Here is a 14809-nt window from a genome sequence, read left to right as displayed (position 1 = left end):
CACTGGGAGTCACCTTACATTAAAGATTTATAGACATGACATGATGTTGTGTAGGCACTTCACCATTATCGTGTACAGAATGAGATTATGCCATACATGTACAGTAATGTTTTATTAGTATTGTATCATGAGACTTTTTCTCTGAATTTATTTAATTTTATTTCACCTGTTGCACCATGTGGCATCTTACATACCATGGATATATAACGTCATAGTGCCTACCTACCCACTGATGAGGCCTTACTGGCAGTCTGGGTAATGGTACACTCTAAATAAGTAACAGTATACTTCTCCACTGTAGCAGTTTTTTTTTTTTTATTTAGAGTATTGCAGTACCAAGGCAACTCATGGCAAAATTACTCCACAATATGAGATCAATGAACCAAGTAGCAAACTTAGTTTTCTTATTGCTATGTACAGAATAAGGCTATGCCCCATGTGTACAATAATGTTTTACAGCTCATATAGCATGAGGCTTTTGGCCTAAATTTACTTGAGTTTATTTTACTGAACTATCCTGCATCTCATATATAGATATATCTTGTCACTGGGTTTTTCAGGTCTTCACAGTGCTTAAACTGATTTAAAGTGTATGCCACTATTCAGACTGCCAGTTTAACCCTGCTCGGTTGAAACTGGCAGTCTGAATAGTGGCATACACTTTAAATAAATAGTATATACTTCTCCATTCGAGTAATGTAATACCAAGACAACTTTTCCACAAGTTACCTTGGTATTACAAAGTATTGACCACATATTGTGGAGGGCAAAGTGCCCCCTCCCATAATATGCAGTCAATGCACTAAGTAGTAAATCTAGTTTGTCCACTGATGTGTACAGAATGACACTATGGGGCTCATATCTGGTGAGTATGGGCTTGGCACACCCAGGGTCTTGAGCTGGATATCATTATTCTTCTCTTTCTTGGTGCGTAGCCAGGTGGGCAGGAGCAGCAGTGTGTAGCACACGCTTCTTGATTAGACCAGGGTTTGAACCCGTGACCACCAAATACGGAGGATGTGGAAGAGTCAGAAAATGACCACTGCATATCCCTGGAGCAATATGGCCTTAGTTGCTAATGCTCCTAAAAAAAACCAAATAACAATCTTTCTTGGTGATTCCCCTTCTACTTCTCTCTCTCTCTCTCTCTCTCTCGGCTTTGAATATTCAGCTTGGAAACTAGGCACCTTAGAGGAGACATGATTGAGGGTGTTTAAGAGGCAAAAGTAAAATGAATGAGGAGAAAATTTCCACAGTTATAAATGATTCTAGAACTATGAGCCATAAATTCAAGTTATGGGGGGGGGGGCAGTTGTTTAGACTGGATTGCAGGAATTCAAAGGTCAGCTGGATAGTTACCTATGGGAGGATGGAAACACATAGGTTGTCTGTTACCTTTTCTTTCTTCAGTGCTGGATTAAGGTACAGGCTAGCAGGGCCCTTGTCCGGGGTTCCACTCTTTAAGGGGTGCCAAAAACAAAAGAACAATGAGGGAAAAAAATATATATCCTTAGTAAAGAATGCCAAAAAATCTTTCTTCCTGGAGCATGGAAATACCTTGGTCTGGCCATGCTTTTCTTTTATTATTTATTTTATTTATTTTTTTATTATTATTAAAATTATTTATTAATTTTAATACCAATACTGATATATAGTAATATTTCATAGCACTATGCCTTTACCCTAAATTTACTTGATTTTGAAATGCTAAATCAAATGGGCAGTTTAATAGGTAGTATTTTTTGGTTTGTTAATCTGTTGTTTATAGGATACTATTTAAATGCAAGATATAATATTTTTTGATAACTGAAACTTTTCCTTTTTTTATTCCAAAAAGATATATATTATAGAAAATTCAGTGGAACTATATGCTCGACAGATGTTATTATTAGCATTGTGTTTAGAACCACAGGATGTGCTTGGACTGCAAGGTAACTTTCTTAAAAAAAAGTGCTGTTAGGATATAGTAGATTTTATGTTTAATGTTCAAGATGTGAATTAACAGTATTTTGTATTTTTGAAACAAAACCTTAAAGACAGTAAGTTCTCATCTTTATGTAAATTATAACTTTATATATTTTATAAAGAATTTAAAAATAAATTCTTCTATCAACATTCTTCTAGGTAAAATGGAATATAAAATAAATTTTAAAAAATCTGAAACAATGAAGATGATAATTTACTGATAATTACATTATCAATTTTCTGACTGATAAGGAATTTAAAAACTGTCTGAGACCACTGTACTCACCTTTATGGAAACAAAAACCCTTTCCTTTACCCCTGATGGTAATTATATCTTTAAGTAAATCCCACATCAGTACACTGTGATCACTGCCACCTAGTGGTTCCTTTATCTGCAAATTCTTAATACACGAATTATCACTGCTGATAACCAGATCAAGAGTATTACCCTCTCTGGTTGCCTCTCAAACATGCTGCTGCAGAAAACAATCATCCAATAAATCCACAAAAGTCTTACTAGTGTGTGAGTGACCAACTCACAAGTTCCAGTCAATATCTGGGAAGTTAAAATCCCCCATTGTAAGTATTTCTCCAGTTGTTCTTCTAATCTGTGCTCCTGAACTTACTCCTGTTCTGTGTTGCCTTTTTCACATTTTCTTATTCCACTAGTGTTTTCCCTTCTGCTTGGAAATTGCTCATATCCAGCCAGTTCCTAAAAAGGGTGACAAATCCCTTCCATTCAAGTATCATCCATTTGCACTTCCTCTTTCTACAGTAATGGAGAAATATATTAACCACAACTCCTAAACTATCTAGAAGCATTCCATCTGATCAATGAGAGCCAGCATGGATTCTATCAGTGTTGATCTACTGGTGATATATTTACTGACTTATGTTACCCATCCATGGACATGTTCAATGAAAAGTTTCGTGGAACTCAAGCTCATCAATTTTAAAGGCTTTTGTTCATGTTTGGCATAAAGGTCTTCTGACTAAGCTTCCATCTTATAGGTTGGTGGCTTTTTCTGTAATTAGGTATCCAGTTTTCTCTCTAACCAATCATTGTGTGAGTGTGTGTGATGCGTTATATGGTTCTCTGTCTTCTGTACTAATGCTAGTGTTCTCCAAGGTTCAGTTCTTTTTTCCCCCACTCTTTTCCTCTTGCATATTAATGACCTTCTTTCATTGACTGGAAATCCTATCCATAGTTTTGCTGATGATCTTCCAGTTTGAGAAACTTTCCTTGTGAAAACAGCTCCAACTTATAGAATATCCACTGCCAATTTCTGAAATGCTGATCTCCAGGTAATTATCCAGTGGGGCAAAGATAATTTAATTAATTTCAATCCTTCTAAAACCTAGTCCTGTTTTATACCTCACAAAAATGATTCTTCTACTCCTATGCTTATCTTCATTGACACACAGATTTCTAGACAAGATATATCTCTGTTAGGAATTACCCTAACTTCTAATCTCTCTTGTTATAAGCACATCACAAATATTGCTTCCTCTGTATCTAAAAAAACTCCATTTTCTTTTGTCTCATAAATGTTCTGTTTCTGCTGCATGCTTTTCTATAGCTACCACGGGGACTGTTCTTCTGAATTGGCTTTTATAATTCTCCCATCTCCCTTTCAAATCAGTCCAAACACATGCTGCAACCAGTCACCATCCTTTTACTATCCATCTTCAGACTCACAGAACCAACTTTCGTTCTTCCTTGTTTACTCCTACAGTTATTGTTTTCTGGAGCAACCTTCCTTCGCATATATATTCTGAAAATTACAATGTACAGAAATTCAAGTCTAACATCAACAAGTATTTTATTTCCTAATCTCAACCTTCAACCCACGCATGGTACTAAGTACCATAGGTTCTAATATGTTTTGTGTTTGGAGTTTTCATTAAAAAATGCTGAAACTTCAACTGAATGTACCATTCTGTTCCATGTTTGGGCTATCCCTTTCTTGAACAGACTGAGGGCTTCAGATATCTTTTTTGTCATGAGTTGTTTTACTTGCAGTGCTGGCTGCATTTCCTCTTCCTCCTGCACTCTTATCCTTTATTACTTTAAATCAGTCAGCATCTTTGATTGATCATTTCAGCACTACAATTCCAGTATCTCCTCCATGCCACTTATATTCACTAAATTGAAGCCAATCTCATTTGACAATTCCACAATCTGTAACTGAATTTCAGGGACATTGCAGGTTCCTCAATATTGTGAACTTAATTGACTCATATATTCCCCCACACACCATTCATCTTAGCCCAGGTGACTTCCTTTCATGAAGCTGCTATGTTGTATATGAACTTCTTAATATTGTGTCCCCTCCCAAACTGATGGCTATTCCTCACTGTTATTTTCAGTAATCATTGTCACATGGTCTGCCATAGATAATATGCTTTGAATATCACTACCATTGCTTGGTCCATTGGTTACAGCAGAGAAGTTGCATCTGTTACTATGAAAATGACTTGTAGGTTGTTATGCAGGTCTTCATTTTAATGGGATGGCACATTATTAAAGATAAGCAAGGCCCTCTTGTTGAGATTTTGTTCCTTATAATACTTCTTCATGAAGGGAGAGAAATAAAAGTTATAATTAGAATTTAAATTTTTAAAATTAAAAATGATGTTAAATTGAAATTACATAATTTAGAATGATGTGAATCACCAACTTCCTGTACACTTCTGAATCATGATTCTATTATCATGATTCTACTTCTGAATCATGATAATAACAGGAAAACAGGACTGAACTCATGAAAAATTTTATACTGAGTGAGTTATCATGTCCCATAGTTATGCAGAAGCTCTCTTTGTTATCTCAAGAGGAGATGTGAGTCTTGAATGCACAGATGTTTCCAGACCAGATCCATTGTGCCTAGGATATAAAGCCTGCTAAGGATTACGGAAGTATTTCTTCCTCCTTGTAGTTCTAAATATATTTTTCATATTGTATTTTGTCCCTGCCTCCCACTAAAAATCAAAAGCTAATGCCTATGTCTGTGTCCTGTTTGTGCTTCAGTTTCTGGCATGAGTAGACATCAGTGACCAGTGATCCAAACCAAGGCTTGGAATGGATTAGAATTCATCAAATCATCCTTCTGTCATATGCATCAGTAATGTCATTTACATACTTGATCATTAAAATAAGATATTTTATTAATCAGCATTGCATTTTGTAAAATTTTTCATTTCAATTCCTGATTCCAAAAGTGCTCACTTCCCTCTTATTGGTAGTATCATAAAATGCAACTGCGTGATTTGGATGAAGTGAAGTCCAAGTGATCAGAACACTGCATAAAGATGAGAAATAGCTCTATAATATGACTTTGTAGTCAGAATTATCTTTGTGCTGTTGGGGCAGTGCATCTTGGCAGTGTTGTGTTACCCTGTTGTTTCTCCCCCCTCCACCTAACCAGTTTATTTGATTTTATGCAAGTGTATTTCCTTTACTTTTGGTATATCCAAAATCATGTGTTCTTTTAGTTTTGGTGTAATCTTAGAGTTCAAGGATGCTACTAAGAGGATGTAAATGACATATAGGAAGAGTTGTTGTTGTTGTTTGGTTTTTAGGAGCATTAGCAACTAAGGCCATATTGCTCCAGGATATGCGGCGGTCATTCCCTGACCTTTCTGCATCCTCCGTATTTGGTGGTGACAAGCAATATAGGAAGAGGAGATGCATGTTGCTCAGTGTATACAATGAATCTTTGTCAACAAAGGGAGGGTACAAAATTTAACATTTACTATTATGTTGCACCATATGAAAGGTATCCAGTAAACAAAATGTTAGTCATTAATCAAGCCTCTAAGTCAAAGCCTGAAAATGTGGTTTTCTCAAGGTTGTTTTTCATAACATACTTATGAAATTTAAGCTATCTATGGCTGACTGAATACTGTATACAGGTCTGGAAATCTTGTGTTAGGAAGGATGTAGAACTGTTGGAATGGTTCACAGAAGAGCAACAAGATTAGTCAGGGTCTACAAAAGAGTACTCTTACCAGGAAAGATTCGAGTTTGTAAATTGCAGTGTCTGGAAACTAGACATATGAGATTAGAAGTGATTGAAGTGTTTAAGGCTTTAAGTTGTTAAGTAAACTAAATGCAGATGGCATCCTTACTCTTTCTTGGATAGCATATAAGGGAATAAATTTAAATTGGTAAAGAATGGTTGCAGGACAGATGTGAGAAAATTCCTTTCAGCCAGAGAGTAACACTTGCTTCTTTAAATAATTTTGCTTTTACTAATACTAACCCTAATGCTGTCACTGAAATATTCAACATTAAAATACTTAATTATCTGTAGTTCTAATCTGCGGCCACCTTGAACTAAATAGATGTCAGATGAACTGATGAGACTTGTGGCAGAGAAGATAAATGTGTAGGATGCATATAAATTATCAGATGATAGAGAAGACTATGGTATGCATAAATTAGTCTGTAATCAAGTCACAAAGGAGGTTAGGCAAGCTAAGCCAGATTATTAAAAAATCCTACACTTCTGAATGGAATGGCTAACTACATCCCCAAAGGGAAAAGGAATATAGTGAATTTATAGTGAATTCCTTCATTTTGTCACAGGAATTGAGCCTCAGATCTTTTCAAAATAGGTGGCAGAGCAATAAGACTATGTATATACACAGTGCACACCTTACCTTTTCAGTCATGTATGTGATTGTTTTACTTACACATCCTTCCTTTATCATTTCCCATATTTATTATTATTACTACCTTTTTTTATTTTTCTTTCAGATAAGACTGAATTGTTTTTGGAAATATATGGGAACAGCTTGATTAGATTCCAGACATATGAATATATAAATAATAAATCATGTGATTTTATCAAGTAAGTGTTATTATATACTTTTGTCTTATAGGTTTGCTTTCATTTATTTGTCACACCATTGTTTAGCTAATACAAGCAATGTGTTCTTGGAATAGCTTGCATTGGTCAGGGTCAGGTTATTCAATTAAAATTTTCTCATAAGTACTTGGTTATGGTGGGAGGTTACATTCCTCATAGATCTTGAAAAAATACATTTTAATTATATAAATTTGATTTGAACATTAATTTGAATAGGATTTAAACTAATAATTAGCATGGAAATAATATAAATAAAAATATGAGAAACATAATTGAAGTCTGAATAAGAAATTTTAACAATGCAAAATGTTTAAATTTATTTACTCTATATCCCAGTTTTAGTTATAACACAGAAAGGATGATTGCAGGATAGATGTGCAAAAATTTTCTTTCAGCTAGAGAGTAACTGATTGTTGGAACAAACATTTGATTTTATAGAAATGGGTAGTTTGAATAAATTTAAGTAAGGATTAGACAAAGTATTAGAGAGGATGGAAGAATGAAGAGATGATGTGAGTATTTTTGTTGGCTGATGCTTTATAAGCTAGCTTTATTTCATCATTTTACACTTCTAATACTAATACATGGCACATCCTCAAGCATATTGATGCTGTTTAGTTATAGGTCCTCCCAACAATTTTATTAATATTTAAAATTTAAGCTGTGAAATGAAAAATTATTAGAATTGTTTTATTTTGAGAAATTTTTTAATTTTGAAAATTTTAGGTTTTGTGCATTATAAAATGCACCTTGTGAAATTTATGTAGGAATTCATGGATCTCAGATTTTTTAGGATTGTTGTTCTAGTCTACCTTTGTTAAAGTTTCTGTTTGTTTTTAATTTATTTAGCTTATACACAATAATAGATGTATGTTAGCAACTCATTTATTTAAGGATGCTAAACAGCATGTTTTCACTTAACTTGTACAGCAAAGGACAAGCACAGAAAAGCAGATAACTCTTGCATGACCATCAGGTCAGATGAGTTTACAATAAACTATGAATACAATTGTTAATCGTACTCAGCAGTCATGTGAACTTAAACCACACTCCACTCAAAGCATGTACTACTGCATTCTCGCTCATGACCACTCAGCTACATCACACATAAAAAGGTAATTGTAGTAGAAGGTACTGTCAGTGGTACCTTATTAGTGTTTTGATACTTGGAGATGATTAACTTCATTGGAGAATAAGCTATGGTTAGATTCAGTGCAGACCAGAATTTTTATCTTGAAAAATACTGTCTCTTTGTGATGTTTTTGAATGCAGGCATGAGGGAATATATAGAACTTTCAGATTTAAATGATTGCATACATATCTCATGTGATAAATAGGTCTTCTGACATCTTGGTTGTCATATCTGAGTAGTGAATTTGTGTGTGTTGCTGAAATTTGTTTCATTAATTACTGGTTATTTCTTTAATTAGGTTATGGATCTGATTCTTTGGAGTTCTTTCTGTAGTCCACAGAAAGAACTCCAAATTGCATATTTGGGGGAGGGAGGGAGGGTTGAGAGAGAGAGAGAGAGAGAGAGAGAGAGAGAGAGAGAGAGAGAGACTGGAGTTGAAGTTGAGAAAGACACTTGTATCTGTTGATTTTCTTTATATGGACTTGTGAATATGGTTCAGGAATTGGCAGAAGTGGATGTTTAGGAGAGGAGGAAATTTGTTGTTTTTTATTTCCGTTTCAAAGTTTATGCATAGGTGGAATTCGTTGAGGATTTCAATGAATTATTTGTATATTATAACTACGTACACACTTTCACCATCATAAACCTATAAATTAACTTTATTTCTTATTTAAAAATATGTATCCATTATCAACTAAAAATTATCATTAACATTTAAGGATTTAAAATGCTTAGAAAACGGTACTCACCTTGTATAAATCTGCAATAAAATATTTTGGTAGATGGTGGTTAAATTTAGGTTGAAAGAGGCATTAAATAGAACTAAGGCGGGGAATGGGGTGAAAATATTTTAAACAGATTTTAAAATGAGCGCAAGGAAGTAGAAATGCAGATCTCCAATCCTTGGTTGTCATAAAGAGGTTAAAAGATGTAAATGAAAAAAAAAAAAAAAAAAGCACCGGCTTGGAACCTCTCGCGGCTAAAGTTCCCACGTGTCAAAAAGAGCATCATGGCAGTTTAGATTAACTTTAAATACAACACGCGCTTTTTTTTTTTTTTTTTTTCATTTACGTCTTTTAACCTCTTTATGACAACCAAGGATTGGAGATCTACATTTCTACTTCCTTGCGCTCATTTTAAAATCTGTTTAAAATATTTTCACCCCATTTCCCGCCTTAGTTCTATTTAATGCCTCTTTCAACCTAAATTTAACCACCATCTACCAAAAAATTTTATTGCAGATTTATACAAGGTGAGTACCGTTTTCTAAGCATTTGCTATTCATTTTTTAGTCAGATTTATCACGGTATTATAAGGATACTATAATTTCACTATTGTTCATTTAAGGATTTAAATTAGTGACATATCATATTTATTTAAAAGGAGTTAAATGTTTTTCTGTCAGAAAAAAAATTTGTATTTATTAAGAGGCAGTGGAAAATTTGAATTCATTTGATTTTTTTACCAAGTCAAATTAGTTGCAGAAAACTGTGTATATATTAAAGCAGAGTCATCAATTGAAAATTTTCTTGTTTTTTTAAATATTGAATTTTTTTTTTCTTATCTTCAGAATGGTGACCAATTTTGATTATCTTCATGAAAAGGTGCCTTTGATTAGCTTGGATAACTTAAAGGCAAGTTCAGCTTACCTGCCTAAACTTCAGTATTTTATAGATGGTTTGATAATTTTTCTGTTATATAGATTACCTAAAATTTAAAATGCTTATTTTAAATAGTCAGCCAATCAGTTGCTAATGTTTCAGTCAGTTACTTAAAATATTCGTAGCGTGGATAATTGAATATTTCTCATAGAATTTTTTTTTTCTGTTTAATGCAATTCTTTGTTTTATAACATTAAATGTTATCATAACTGCATTAGTTTTTTTTTTTATTTGTAATCTGAGTAGCACGAAACAGTTTTCATATACTACCCTTCAGAAGCTTATATAATGCTGGTCTGTGAATATTTCCAAATGAAATTTGTGAATTGTTATGTGCATAGTTATAGAAGTTATGTTTTTTCAAAACATTTTAAAATGGGAGGCATTTAGAAATGTTTAAGTAAACTTTCCTGATGATAGTTACCTGAAAGATAACAGCAGCAGTAGCAGAGGTTGAAAGACATGCAACTGTGTGGAGAATTTTAAATTGGAAAGAGCTTTATCTGTATTATATTCAAAGATTACAAGGCTTTACTAAAGCTGATTTCCCATCAAGAGAAGCTTTTTGTGCTGGTTTCTGCAAGATTGTGCTCTTAATCCTCTTTTTTTTCTACCCTGAGAGTGTGATTTTCAGGAAAGTTTTCCAAAGTGAGAGAGGTATAGCATAATTTTTATGCTATAGAGTAGTTAATGATCACTGTCAAGCTGAGCTTCTTCAGAGAGACCTAGATAGACTTCAAGAATGGTCAGAAAAATGGCAGCTGTGCTTTAATCCAACAAAGTGTAAGGTATTACACCTGGGAAACAGTAATCCCAAAAAAACTTATTCACTTGGTGGAGTTCAACTAAACCCAGTACTGGAGGAAAGGGACTTGGGTGTTACGATACTGTCAGGCATGAAATTCTCTGAGCATTGTAAACAGGTTGCAAGGAAGGCCCATCGATGATCTATCGAACTTTTGCAAGTAGAGAAAAGGATGTGATAATCCCATTATATAAGGCTTATGTTAGACCGCACTTGGAATACTGTGTTCAAGTATGGAGACCGCACTTAAAGAAAGACATCGAGCTTCTTGAGAGGGTGCAAAGAAGGGTAACTCGCCTGGTGAGATCGGCAAAATGGCGTACTTATGAAGAAAGACTTCGAATATGTGGGTTGCAGAGTTTGGAAACTAGACACCTTAGAGGAGATTTGATTGAGGTGTTTAAGGCTCTGAGAGGCATCAGTAAAATGAATGATGACGAAATTTTCAAGATTATAAATGATGCTAGAACTAGGGGACATAAATTCAAGTTACGGGGGGGAAATGTTTAGATTGGACTGCAGGAAGTTTTATTTTAGCCAGCGAGTTATAAATTACTGGAATAAGTTGCCTTCATGGGTGGTAGAGGCCGACAGTTTGGGGAAATTCAAAGGTCATCTGGATAGTACTTTCGGGTAAAGGAAGCACATAGGATGATAGGTTTAATTTCGTTTTTATTTATTTTTTATTTATTTTTTTTATTTATTAATTATTATTATTTAGTTATTTATTTTATTTATTTATTTATTTTTTGTTTTTATCATTGTTTTGTTCGGATTTTTTTTTTTTTTTTTTTTTTGGCTGGTGCAGCATAAGCCATAGGCTTTCTTGCACCATGCGGCCGTTACTAATACTAATACTAATTTCCATAGTGGCAATGTTGCTTTGTCACTCCATCAGAACATGGCATAATATTTTTACAGTAGTTAATAATCTGTGCATCAATGATTGCACAGATTCATCTACTAGCAGTGGAACCATGCAGCATTAGGTTTCAAAAATCTAGAATTTTCAAAATTTTGGCAAGGGTTTATTATTTATAAGATTTTACTGTATGTGATAATTTGTCTGCAATTGGATTTAAATTTAAAAAAAGCATAAATAAAAAAAAATCATGGATCATATTAAAGGGCAAAAATTACATTAATTGTAATTATGTAATTCTTGCTTGGTTTTCTGATAAGTTCAGTTTTCCTCTGGTTTTCTAATATTCATGTTATGTGGTTTTAATATTCATGTTATGTCTAAGAATAAAAAAAAGTGATTTATTTTAATATGGAGAAAGCATTCTTTGCCATATAATACCTTGCCATTTGTTCATTATCTTTAGTGTTCACTATCAGTACTTTGCATGGTTTTTAAAGCAGTGTGGGCCTACCTAACATATGACAGTCAACATTTAATGTGAAAATTTACTTCAAATACAAGCAATAATGTCAGGTGAGGAAAGCAAGTATTATTTTCAAGAATTTTGTGATATATATTCAGCAAACAGTTGGCACCAGGTAAAAGGAACTAAATTTGAATTTTGCTGTTTTTGCCAATGTGGCATTAATATATCACATGGTAGGAAAAGTGATATCATGTACTATGTTTATTTTATTTATTTTATTAAGTGTATAAAATATGTTCATGACATCAAATATCAAGAAAAATGAAAAAGAATTAATTTTTTTTTGTATTTTTTTTCTGTACCTCATATATCATAAGTTTTAACAATGGTGTTTCAGCAATAACTGATTTTTTTAAAGAGAATTTGTTTGTGAAAGGTTAGGTTAGTTTGAATTTGTTGAGTGATATGTGCATTGTGATAGCTGATTTGTGTAAGTTGGCATGGTGCACTAACATCAACTTAAACAAGGTCAGGAGAAAAAGAAAACAATCAAGAAAGAACTTTAAAAACACAGTTATTGCATTTCACAGTGGTACGCTTAATTTATTTGCTGCAGTCTGTGACATGCATTAATTAGTTGGGAGGAGGGGACTCTTACGTCCCACATTGGTAGCCTTTACAAGTGTCAAAATATGACAATACAGTTATATATTATAAAACAGTAGAGTTCAATGCTAAGCCTATTGTTGTTTTCAATATTTATTAATGATATTGATGAAGGCATATCAGACTCAATATCTAAGTTTCCAGATAATACAAAGGTGGGCAGTGTGATTAATGACAGTAATCAAGGTATGCTACTGAAAAAAGATCTAGAAAGAGTAGGCAGATGGGCTGAGATGTGGCAACTGAAGTTCAATATTGACAAGTGCAAGGTAATGCATGCAGGCAGAAATAATCCCAGATTAACTTACCAATTGTGTGGTGCCACACTCAAGGTAGTAAAGAATGAAAAAGACCCCTGGGGGTAATTGTACAGTCAGACATGAAGGTCTCTGAGAAGTGCGGACAGGCTGCTAGGATAGCTCATGGGTTTTGTTAATGATATAAAGCATTTACCAGCAGGATAAGGTGGTAATTATTTTGCTATGCAAGATGGTAAGTCCATCTTGCATAGCAAAATAAGTGCTGCATACAGGTCTAGATGCCTCATTTTAGGAAAGATGTGTTTGGACTGGTTGCAGAAAAGAGCAATAAGATTAGTGAGGGTAACAGAAGGGTACTCTTACCAAGAAAGATTTCAGTTGCATAAATTACAGTGTCTGGAAAGTAGGCACCTGCAAGAATATGTGATTGAGTTGTTTAAGGCTTTGAATGGATTGGGTAAGCTAAATAGTGATGGCATCCTTATTAGAGGGGGATATCTACACATTGAAGATATTTGAATCCCTGATGAGTACCCAGTTTTGTTTCTAATTAATTTAAAAAGTTAATTTATTAATCAGAATGTTGTAAAAAAAATACTAATAGTAACATTCTCTGTGAACTTAATTAATTCATTGTATGTAGGCTTTGTTCTTTTCTAAGAGTGTAAACGTCTTTAATTTTAAAATGTGCTTTAGAATAGGATTAAGGGTTTTGACAGTTCTTTTTTTTAATTAATCATTCAGCAGTAGTGATGAACAGTATATAAAATACAAGAAACATCATTGGTCTAAAAGTGATCTCAGATTCCTTGATGACTGTTTTTTTCAAACTGAAATGAAGTCACATACATTTTAGAGTACCTTCTGTAATTTCATAACATTTTTTCTTAATGTATTTATAATCTTCTTTCTAAAGCTAACAAGCATATGCTGAATTACAAATACTGTGACATTTTTCTCTATCAAAATAGTAAAATTTGTTTTTGTGGATTGTTTTATTTTAGTATAAGGAAGTTGATGCCTTAGAAGCCATATTTAAGTTTTGGAGAAACCCTGATGTAGAAGTAATTAATATGTCAGCACATTGGTAAGTGGTATTGTAACTATTTGATGACCGAGTTGTAAATTGACTTGCAATATGCAGTTATTGTAATGTATTATATAGGAGTGCATATTAATATATTATTTAGTTATGTGATATGAAATGGTTGGTATACTTTGGACGATCATGAATAAGATTGTTATTAATATTTTTTAATAAGACTGGAAAATGCAGCATGCTACACAGGCACTTTGCTTATGTGTATAGCTTAATTGTTCTCTGGCTTCATTGGCAAACTGCTTTTCTGAATCACAGCAATTGTGAATGAATTTTCCAAATTCACAATTGCTGGGATTCAGAAAAGCATTAGCATTAGTAGAGGCATTTGATGCCAGAAAGCAAGCATATGCAGCATCAGCCAAAAAAAAAAAAAAAAAAAACCACTTCCACTTCACCCCTCTGTTTGTTCGAAATACCTGCCCAGCTGAGCCTTAAACTTATTTAGGCTATCAACTTCCACGACAAGGGATGGAAGTCTGTTCCACCAACCAACCACCCGCTGGCTAAAGGCAAATTTCCGCACGTCTGTCCTACATCTGTCTTTCCTCAATTTGAATTTATGCCCTCTCAGGTGATTATTCTGAGCAAGAGGAAGAATCCCATCAGCATTGAGCATGCTCAAACCATTCAAGGCTTTATACACCTCTATCAGATCACCTTGCTGGTGCCTAGTCTCCAGACACTGTAATTTGCAAAACTTAAGCCTTTCTTTGTAAGAGCACCCCTTTGTTCCATTCACTAATCTTGTTGCCCTTCTCTGTACTCGTTCCAGCAGCTCTACGTCCTTCTTGAAATGAGGCCTCCAGACCTGTATACAGTACTCTAGGTGTGGCCTGACCATTTCCTTATACAAGGGAATAATCACCTCCTTATCCCTGCTAGAAAAATTCCTATATATCATTGACAATACACCATGAGCTACTCTTGCAGCCCATCTGCACTGCTCAGAGAACTTCATATATGCCTGCACAACCCCCCCCCCCCAGGTCCCTTTCATTCTCTACCACTGTCAG

At 34.0% G+C, this 14809-nt stretch overlaps 1 protein-coding gene across 1 annotated transcript in view; it reads left to right on the top strand.

The window, feature by feature from the left end:
- Dnaaf3 (Dynein axonemal assembly factor 3) overlaps nucleotides 1-14809 on the top strand; it is a 56697-nt gene that overhangs the window by 2142 nt on the left and 39746 nt on the right. Inside the window, exons 2-5 of the mRNA XM_090373778.1 lie at nucleotides 1838-1931; nucleotides 6728-6821; nucleotides 9542-9605; nucleotides 13699-13781. Of these exons, the coding sequence (XP_090229904.1) occupies nucleotides 1880-1931; nucleotides 6728-6821; nucleotides 9542-9605; nucleotides 13699-13781 (293 nt within the window). The 5' untranslated portion in view covers nucleotides 1838-1879. The remainder of the gene's footprint in view (nucleotides 1-1837; nucleotides 1932-6727; nucleotides 6822-9541; nucleotides 9606-13698; nucleotides 13782-14809) is intronic.

The sequence above is a fragment of the Mastigoproctus giganteus genome, chromosome 5 (assembly GCF_048544385.1).
Source record: "Mastigoproctus giganteus isolate SK-2022 chromosome 5, ASM4854438v1, whole genome shotgun sequence".
NCBI lineage: Eukaryota > Metazoa > Arthropoda > Arachnida > Uropygi > Thelyphonidae > Mastigoproctus > Mastigoproctus giganteus.
This window is presented reverse-complemented; position numbering and strand designations above follow the sequence as displayed.